Consider the following 10,179-nt stretch of genomic DNA (forward strand, 5'->3'; position numbering starts at 1 on the left):
ATACTTTGGTGCAGTGTGAACAGCTATTCCACCAGTCGCGGAAGTAAATAAGTAGGAGCAAGGATTGAACCCCCCCCTGAGACGGAAGTAAATGTTCAGGAGTGAGGACTGGAATTTAGTACACAAGACCCTCTTTGCATTCATTCGCCATCGTCTTCTATATATTCCGTCTTAAATGCTGATTGAGGTCATCGGCTGGAAAATGGTAAACTATCACATTGAAATGATGATTATTGGCATCTGATATAGTTACATCAAAGAGTCTGTTAGGATTAGAATGGCAAGAAAGCCTTAAGGAGAACATGCGTACAGAAATGCAAAAGTTGCAGCCAAAAAATTCCTCCTGAAGTTGTATGTTGAAGGAAACGTCAAGTTAAACGTTACATTTTGTTTTCCAACAATGTTTATCACGGCAGTATATATGCTTATTATTTATTTGATCATTATTATTTTCTTTTATTTTCTTTTTTTCGCCACTTAAATCTGTTTTACATTGATTAAGATTACAAATGATATCCAGTGGCAAGAAGGCCTCAATAAGCTTTTTAGAGCTTTTCTAAGGAGATCTCCTATTTCCTACCTTCTTTCTTCAATAGGTATAGTGCGGTACACGTGATGTAAGAACTTCAGTGGGTTGGACGCTCGTTAATTAATTCTTATTAGTAAAAGTTTCCTTGCTGCCTTCCTAAACTCTTGCATTCTTACTGCATATATGAGGGGATTGACTATAGAATTAAAAAAATAAAGCGCAGACAAAAATCTGGTGATGTGGAAAAGTACTGCAGGGCATACCTTACTCCATATATGGAGGGGCACAATGATCAAAAAGAGCCCAGGAAGAATGGTCAGAAAAGAAGCCACAGTAACTATAAATAAAGTCACCGTTAGTTTCCTCTCTGTTGAAAGAACTGGTCCAGCATTAGGGGAGAGAGGATTGTTTTTTACAGTTGAGATGATTATAGCATATGAAACTGTGAGAATGAGAATGATCACAACAGAGTAAGATGCGCCTACATAGAGAGAAGCCGGCGAAGCGTGCAAATAAAGAAGAGCAAGCACGGATGACAAAATCAAGGAGAACAACCAACTACACAAAATAATGATTAGGTAAACCCTTTCTCCAACAAGACAATGCCTAAAGGGGAAAAGTGTTGCGTGTAACCTCTCTAAAGAAATTAATAAAATATTAGCTAAAGAAGCAACTAAAAAAAGCCCCTGTAATGTGAATTGCACGAATGATTGCCAGCGAAAATCTTGTTCCAGACCCAGATACGTCTCCAGGTTATGTAGTTTGAATGTCGTCGAAGATCCGGACACTGTTCCCACCAGTAAATCAGCCACAGTCAGATTTATTATCAGGTACGTACTGGGCTTGCGTAAGTGACGGTTTCTTGTGTAGATGGCAAGAGTGAAAGCATTCAGTAAAAAGATGACAATAAACTCGATGACGAAAGCTGCAAACCAGGCTCTTTCTTCTTTTTCAGAAACAATTCTACAAGTCTCATTCGAAAAGTTCCGGCTTTCTTCCATCCTCAAGAAGTGTTATGGTGACCGTTGGTATCCCTCTTTTCTACAGTAACTTTACCTTTAAAGAATACAAACAAAACAGCATGTTAATGCAACTAGGAGCAGTAACTCAGAAAAGGAAAACATATATGAGAAAGATAAAACAAAAAAATGATTCAGAAGCAATATTAATAAAAGGAGTCAGTCTCAGTTTTCCAACAAACCGCGTTGACGAGCGTTTTACCAAGCACTCCAAATAATGTTCACATGAATAAAGATGAAGTTAATCTTGCATTGATCTATCGCAAAATAGGAATGAGGTATTTACTCTTATTTATGGCCAGTGATACATCAGGTAAGATAATAATAATGGAAAAACAACTTCACCTGTAACTTGAGCGAACAAATAAATAATGTTCTTTTTACCTCGTTAGAATAATTAACTGAGCACTCTAAACCAGAAAGATCTGTTTTAGCCCTAAAAACAGGGCCGTTTCGGTGAGTAAAATACAGTCCTATTTTTGGGTCTAATTTGGCTCCCTTAAATCAGGGCCAATACAGTCCAATTAGCTAGGGCTGGCATGGTTTGGTCCCAGGGCTGAAATGAGCCCTACCGTGGGCTGGAATAGCCTTTTGATAGAGCCTTTTTGGCCTAAATTGTGCTCAAATGGCTCCAAGAAGGGCTGAATCAGACTTTGGCCTGCAGGGCTGAATTGACACTTTGGGGCTGAAACAGATCTTTTTAATTTACAGTGTAACCTAGTTTTCACTAATTAAGTCTCTAATTGCACCCATTACGACAAACACAATCCAAACCAATATTTTATTTCATCTAAAAAAAAAAGACAGTGAACTATGCAGGTGAAAATTGATAGCATGTCAGGTTGTCATACAGCAAAGAACCACAGATAAGAACAAAAACACTTCAGGCTAATATTTTGAAAGAACCTGATGAAGTAAAAATGTTGAAACAGATTCTTAAAGTCAAATAATTGTAATAGCAAACTTAAGAGTTTCTATTGGCTGAAGTTGAAGTCATTTAGACATAACAACAAGCATATTTTGCACAAACATTAAATACTACTAATATTCTTTCAAACAAATCTAATTTTTCCCCAACAAAATAAGAACCTAATTTGAGAAGCGAAACAGCCTAATTTCCAAGAAACACAAATTTTATAAGAGCCTTTTGAGGCTCACTTTGGAAAAAAAAAAAAGAAAAAAAAAAAGCTACTTAGTTGTTACTGTATACACAGGGTGAAATAAGGCGTTTCCGTATTTCGGAAACCTTGCGGAAATCTGATGGTTCAAGTTTCCGTCACATTTCCGGAGGGCGGAAACACGTAAGAGCAAAATGAGGTCGCGTTTCGCGTTTCCGCAGCGTTTCCGCAGCGTTTCCGTTGGCTGAAATGTACAAGGCCGTATCAGTCGCGTTTCCGCAGACAATTTTCTACGGAAATTTGGTAGCTTTTAACTTCGGTTGATTTAATTTTAAGTAGGCGATGTGCTGCCAAGGAGTTCTCGGCAACAGCACTATTTTTAGTATGTAAAACGTTCTTAATGATGTTCTGATGTGACTTCTTAGATGGTACTCAAGGCTGTCCATCTGACCAAAATAGGCCAGTGGCAAAAGACGGAATGTAAATAAATACAAAAGGTTTAAGTATCCTGCTAGTTTAGACGTTCTCGGAGTGTATATTTCTTAGCATTGTGAACAAATAAATGATTTAAGTTAAGTAAGATACGGAATTTTAATTTCTCTTTTGACTTTGTGTAGCCGATCATAGGTCTAAACGACAATCGCCGTTTACTTCGACAAGATTCGGCTCGCTCAAGCGTTTTACTTACGAACCATTTGCAAAAGCCGGGATGGAAAAGTAAGTCGTGGTCATGGTAGTGTCATTCATAGGGATACACTATTTTTATTTGGGAAATTTTAAGAATATTTCAAGCATATACCCAAGGCTGAGATTTGCCCAACAAAACAAAGAAACCTGCACTAGCTTTAGCCCAGTGTTAAAGCCAGTGACACTTCGATGAACGGTACATGAAAGGCACATCTGTAGTATTCGTTCTATAACAAACTGCAAAAAGTATATGATAAATTCGTTCGTTTTCGACATGATAGATGATTTCCTCTGTCTTTCTTTTCTAAGAGATTCAAAGATGTGTTATTAAAATTATTAACGCTCCAAACATTGAAGCGTAATTTGAAACAATTTAGAAACAGCAAAATAAATTATAAATCAGTTTTTAACACGCTTGCACCCATTTTGCCTCGCTCTGGAGGCGTGAGTCTTATGAGCATGCGTGCCTCGCTTTCACGGTGAATTTTGAATCGCGCGCCCTTTTGAACATTCTTCGCTGTCGTTTCGCCTTCCATTTTGGTGGTTTGTACATGCAGGGCCGTTTTTTTGTGAAGATGAGCGAGGAGAGTGTGATAGATTGCGGAGATAGACTGCAGGGAGGAATAATAGTTCGAAAAACTATTTAAATGAAACGCCAAATCCCATGGAAGCGGTGTCGAAGGAGTTCAGTGTTGATGTTCACTCGTGGCGACTCGAATGCACACTGAGTGTTTCAACAACCATTGAGAAGAAAGAACGCCTATTTTAAACCGTGGATCCTTGTTGTTTCGTAAGTACATTCTGAATCTTGTTTAAATATATAGAAGCATATTTAAGTCTATGTAACAGCTTTGGGTGTCGATCATAAAAATCGTTTCGCATGTGAGCTTACATAAGTTTACATGTTTCATGCGACAGCGAGTTGCTCCCTACAGATCTGACCTTTGTATGTTGCCTGTAGTTTCTTTGATAACATCTACCTGTAAAGCACGTGTTTGTCTGATTTCTTTTGCAATAAAGACATAGTTGCTGCTTCACCGAAAAATAATTTTTCTGTATACTAATACACATTTTATTGGCGAAGATGGGAGCCGTAAAATATTGAATCTCAAATGAGGAAACGGAATCCCGGAACGGAGTACGGAATCAAATATCAATGACAGAAAAATATTTTATAAAAATTCCTTGACACTGAAATGTACAAAACATTTCCACTCCAATTTCTGAGACTGTAGATGTTTATCACAAGGATAAACCTGAATGAAAATAATATTTAATGTTCATATTAATTTTTTGCATACAATGTGCATTTGCTTACTACCAATGGGAATTGTTCAAAATTGAAATAAATGTAGTGCTTGTTACGAGACTTGTAGTGTTAAAAGGAACCTTTTCTCTTTGTGTACATGCACAATAACAAGTTTAATATGATGGTGCAGAAAGGTTCTAAAAGTCACAAGATTGTAGAGGGATATCATTTCCTTAAACTTCAATTTTTCGTTAAGCTTCGAACACAAGGATAACAGCTTTATTTGATGACAAAGCAACCTTCATTGACACAAGTAAGACGCCCATCTTTGAGTGGGAAGTCACAATTCTATTTATCCATCTTTGAGTGGACAAAGTAGTGCTTGTGTCAATGATATTTCAAATGTTGCAAAAGTCACCAGTAGATAAATAAGAAGATTTTTCAGGAATATAATTTCCTTACACTTCAATTTGTGGTTAAGCTTCGAACACAAGGATAACAGCTTTATTCGATGACAAAGCAACCTTCATTGACACAAGTAAGACGCCCATCTTTGAGTGGGAAGTCGCAATTCTATTTATCCATCTTTGAGTGGACAAAGTAGTGCTTGTGTCAATGATATTTCAAATGTTGCAAAAGTCACCAGGAGATATACAAGAATATTTTTCAGAAATATAATTTCCTTAAACTTCAATTTGTTGTTAAGCTTCGAACACAAGGATAACAGCTTTATTCGATGACAAAGCAACCTTCATTGACACAAGTAAGACGCCCATCTTTGAGTGGGAAGTCGCAATTCTATTTATCCATCTTTGAGTGGACAAAGTAGTGCTTGTGTCAATGATTTTTCAAATGTTGCAACAGTCACCAGGAGATATACAAGAATATTTTTCAGAAATATAATTTCCTTAAACTTCAATTTGTTGTTAAGCTTCGAACACAAGGATAACAGCTTTATTTGATGACAAAGCAACCTTCATTGACACAAGTAAGACGCCCATCTTTGAGTGGGAAGTCGCAATTCTATTTATCCATCTTTGAGTGGACAAAGTAGTGCTTGTGTCAATGATTTTTCAAATGTTGCAAAAGTCACCAGGAGATAAACAAGAAGATTTTTTTAAGAATATAATTTCCTTACGCTTCAATATAAGCTTCAAACAGAAGGATGACAGCTTTTTTCGATGACAAAGCAACCTTCATTGACACAAGTAAGACGCCCATCTTTGAGTGGGAAGTCGCAATTCTATTTATCCATCTTTGAGTGGACAAAGTAGTGCTTGCGTCAATGATATTTCAAATGTTGCAACAGTCACCAGGAGATAAACAAGAATACTAGTCAGGAATATAATAATTATTTCTTTACACTTCATTTTGTTGTTAAGCTTCGAAAACAAGGATAACAGCTTTATTCGATGACAAAGCAACCTTCATTGACTCAAGTAAGGTGCCCATCTTTAAGTGGGAAGTTGGAATTATTCTATTTATCCTTCTTTGAGTGGACAAAATGGTGCTTGTGTTAATGATACTCTCAATTTTTACAAATGGCTCAAGGAGATCAACTTAATGATTACACAGTTTTTTTATATTGTTACACTTTAATTTTGTTTTGTGCCTCAAGCATTTGGATAACGGCTTTATTTGATGATAAAAGCAACCGTCATTTTTTAAATATTTTTCATTGTAATGCACTACCAGAAAACTGCCTCATTTTAAGCTTACTAGTTTTTTTAGAACCAGGCTGTTGCAATACATGTAATACATGTATTATTATTATTTTGATATAAATATTTGACATTTTTTTTGGTCTTTATTTCTTTGAGGTATACTGATGTGGAGAACAAAAACATTGAGGGTATTTTGGTTAACGAAGTGAGGGGAAATTTTGGGTAAAAGAAATGGCCCAAAACAGAGAAAAAAGGTAAGTTGTACACTTTTCTAAGTTTCTTGAATTTGGTACAGTGAAACCCCGCCTTACAGCCACCTCGGTAATACAGTCACCTTGTTATTACAGCCACTTTTTTTTGGCCGCCTGGCAAAAACCACCAAACATTTTCTTGTAAACAAACCCTCATTAATACCGTCACCCCATTAATACGGCAAAACTTTTTTGGCCCATTGATGACCATGTTAACGGGGTTCCACTGTAGTTTCTTGGTGTTGCCGACAAGTGCAATCCCCTAATGACATAAATACAAAAGATGGAAAAGCCACTGAATAATACCCACACCAAAAACAGGAGCAAACCAACAATACTTTTAGCAACACCAAGAAGCACTCTCAATTCCTTTTCTACAGACCTGCACATTTAACATGCTTTCCTTTTGCTAGGGGCCATTTTTCAGTACTGGAGTCAGAGAAGTACCCGTGCAGATGTGGTAAGGCAGTAGAATGGAAAACTTGAAGAACACAGAGTTCAGACAAGATTCCAATTTGAGAGCTAAAAAGGTAGGTAAAATACATGTACATTATTTTGTTAATGCTTGCAGTGCAAATATTTTTACTGTGTAGTTTAAGTCATCCACTTAGTGATTTATTTAGCCTGTCCTGCAACACAGCTGTGCTTTGGCAGTGCCTGGTGGCCCCTGTTGCATTACTGTTGCTCTTGGGCGACAAGGAAGTCTTAGTTTATTCAAACACATTCATCCTGGGTACCTGGATCTTTCAGGTTAAGGGCACAAGGCTCTTTCATTTTTTTAAGAACACAACACATGTTTTGCATGTGTGTCTTATGCATATATAATTAATGATTGTTATAGAATGCACTAGGACCACACCCTACCCCCTTTGACATTTTTAATGTTAACAGTGTCCTTTCCATTTATATGCAAGGTTTGATTGTAGTGTAAATTGCTCAGAGTAGAGAGTAAGAACCAAATCTAAAGATTCAAAATAGTTAGGGTGACTATTTTGCCAGACTAAACTGTTGCTGAAGAACAAAGTAAATGTTAATTAAATGTTTATCATAGTAGTCATGCTACTGTGACTAAATAAGTTTTTTTGGTGTTCAGAAATTGACGAATCGCACAGACGTGTTGGACAAGGCACAACTTTCTCCAGATGACAAAGCCAAAATAAAGGCTTTATTAGACCTACACAATGCTATCCAATTTATGTCTTTGGAGGAGAGTGAAGACAGTGAAGAGAGGGCCAGTGATCCACCACCCAGGTACATCAGGCCACTATGCTCAGAGTGGTCAACGCTAAGAAACATCAATGCTGTTCTTGAGGCCTTTTGTGAGGCTTACATGTCAAAGAGGCAAAGAAAGAACAGCCAGGAAAATAACCAGAGAGGTTGATAAATACTTGTCAGACAGACCAGTGCCAAATAACTGCCCTTCATGGGCAGGATGCCAATAATACCAAAGTCACAAATTGCTACAGTGATCGCTACTATGGCAACTGGGAGTAAAAAGTCCAAAAATGACGCCGTGCGCGTGATGTCCAGAAAAATAATGAGCTTTAGCCGAAGCACAAAATGTGATGGCATAGTCGCTTATACATGAGTATAAAATTCTACTTCCCCCCTATTTTTCACTGGTTTAAAACCTATCATTTTTTTCTCTTAATCAAGAACGTATTTGACACTTCTAGTTCATTGGGCAGTAATTCAGTCTTCCCTGCGTTTTACTAACAACGAAACCAAATGAGCGAAAAGCCCTCAATGCCACTTGCATTAAGTTGAAATTTGACGGGCAACAGTAACATACTCTCTTCAGGACTGTAACCACGACCACCATAGTAGAGGTCACTGTAGCAATTTGCTTAAAGTCCCTAAAGTATTATTGTCCCTTTAGTCAGGATGATCCTGTGATGATCAACTCTAACTAAATTGCACAATCTTATTGGAAAGGTGATAAGAGTTTTATTCTAGAAGTCAATCTTTACTCGACTGTGTTCATTAAAATTGCTGAAATTACAGGACTGTCAATGGATTATCCTAAAACCATAAAACAGGGAGTGTAAGATAGATGCATTGTGAAAGTGAGTCGCTTGTAAAAGTGTGCAGTTTGTCATTACTATTCAAACTCAGATGTAGGCAAATTCTCGTAGACTACTTTGTATGCCACAGCCAGGTCCAAGTTATAGCCATGCACTTACAGCAGAGTGGCGACAAAAAGTGAGATACATGTGTAGAGATGTTGGCTTATACATTTGTATATAAAGCCTATGGCTAGTTTTGTTTGCATCACTATCGTCGTTGTAGCATCAGTCTGATACTCCCCAATAATGGCCTCTCATCAGTTTGTGTAGGCTTTAACAATAATTTTTGGGGATGATCCAGCAAGTACTGGTACTTGCTAATAAGAATTAAGGCAGCAGTTTAGATTTCCTAATGGGATTTTATGCAGTCTTACATGTAACTAAGTAAGACTTTTATTTGTAATTTTTTCTTATTAAATTATGTAATAATTTTGCCGTGAACTACTTCTTGGAGTTATTTTGGAATGGAAATGCACGTTACTTATAATAATGTCAAACCTCTTTAATACGGACACTAAAGGGACAGAACCAAGTGTCCGCTTTACAGAGGTGTCTATATTATAGAGGTAGGGATTGCATGATTTTTGGCTTTTCTGGGACCAAACGAACTGTCCGTCGTATAGAAGTGTCCATAAGAAGAGGTTAGACTGTATAATTATTATGTTAATTTATTATATAGACACGAGTGTTTTACTGGAAAATATACCACTCGTAAAATTCATAAAAACTACATCCGGGACCCGAGTGATTTATTTTCCATAATCTCACACGTGATTTTATCAATGAAGTAATTTCGGTAATTTCCCTCTATTATTTTATCGATGTCTTTTTGTCTATATAATAAAAAGAACATTACACGGCGGCTTGAAGATATGAATTTTATTTTCTCGTGGCAAAAACAATATTTTACGAACGAGCGCAGCGAGTGAGTAAAATATTGTTTTTCCACTCGAAAATAAAATTCATATCTTCGCGCCCCCGTGTAATATCCTCTACCAAATCATTTCAAGGAAAAACTTTTGAATTTTGTCAATTTTAAAAGGATTATTTAATAGGTCATTTCCGAGTTCCCCGGGCCTCTGTTTCAAAACGAGGTTAAGTGCTCAGCCTTTGATATGGAAATCATTTTTCATTCTCATGCAAATAAAACTCATTTCACAAGAGAGGTTGCGCACCTCGCCTCATTTTGAAAGTGAGAATTTTTGGAACTCGGAAGTGGCCTATTGAAATTGAAAAGTTACAGTTTTGGATATAGAAAATAGGAATACATTGTAAGGAGTCTCTTTTTATTGTGAAAATATTTAATATACATATGTACATATTATATGAAAATGGAGAGAGAATTATTTTAATAAAAACTTTAATACCAAAAATGCACCTAAATATGACTCAGCTTGATTTGTGTGTATCAGCGAAAATGGGTCATTGTGGATGCATGAAACGGTCCAGGGTAGTCTCACAAACGTCCACTTTTTTATATACCGGATAGAATGAACATATGATTCGAAACTGGGTGGTTAAGTAAAGTTAACACATTTAGGAAATCCAGTGAATAATCCACCGAAAGTGGAATCTGTGGAAACATGAAGGCTGCAG

At 36.8% G+C, this 10,179-nt stretch overlaps 1 protein-coding gene and 1 long non-coding RNA gene across 3 annotated transcripts; one reads left to right on the plus strand and one right to left on the minus strand.

The window, feature by feature from the left end:
• Positions 1–329: 329 nt before the first annotated feature.
• Positions 330–1,538, minus strand: LOC140927144 (melanocortin receptor 4-like). Its single transcript, XM_073376795.1, has one exon. The coding sequence runs from the start codon at positions 1,528–1,530 to the stop codon at positions 646–648; it is 885 nt and encodes a 294-aa protein (XP_073232896.1). The 5' UTR covers positions 1,531–1,538; the 3' UTR covers positions 330–645.
• Positions 1,539–3,867: 2,329 nt separating this feature from the next.
• LOC140928918 (uncharacterized) lies at positions 3,868–9,966 on the plus strand. Of its 2 annotated transcripts, XR_012164680.1 has the most exons (4): positions 3,868–4,143; positions 6,423–6,520; positions 6,931–7,047; positions 7,611–9,966. It is a non-coding gene; the product is annotated as an uncharacterized lncRNA (long non-coding RNA). The 2 variants fall into 2 exon arrangements; XR_012164679.1 differs by lacking the exon at positions 3,868–4,143 and having other exon boundaries at positions 6,367–6,520.
• Positions 9,967–10,179: the final 213 nt, after the last annotated feature.

The sequence above is a fragment of the Porites lutea genome, chromosome 2 (genome assembly GCF_958299795.1).
Source record: "Porites lutea chromosome 2, jaPorLute2.1, whole genome shotgun sequence".
Lineage (NCBI taxonomy): Eukaryota > Metazoa > Cnidaria > Anthozoa > Scleractinia > Poritidae > Porites > Porites lutea.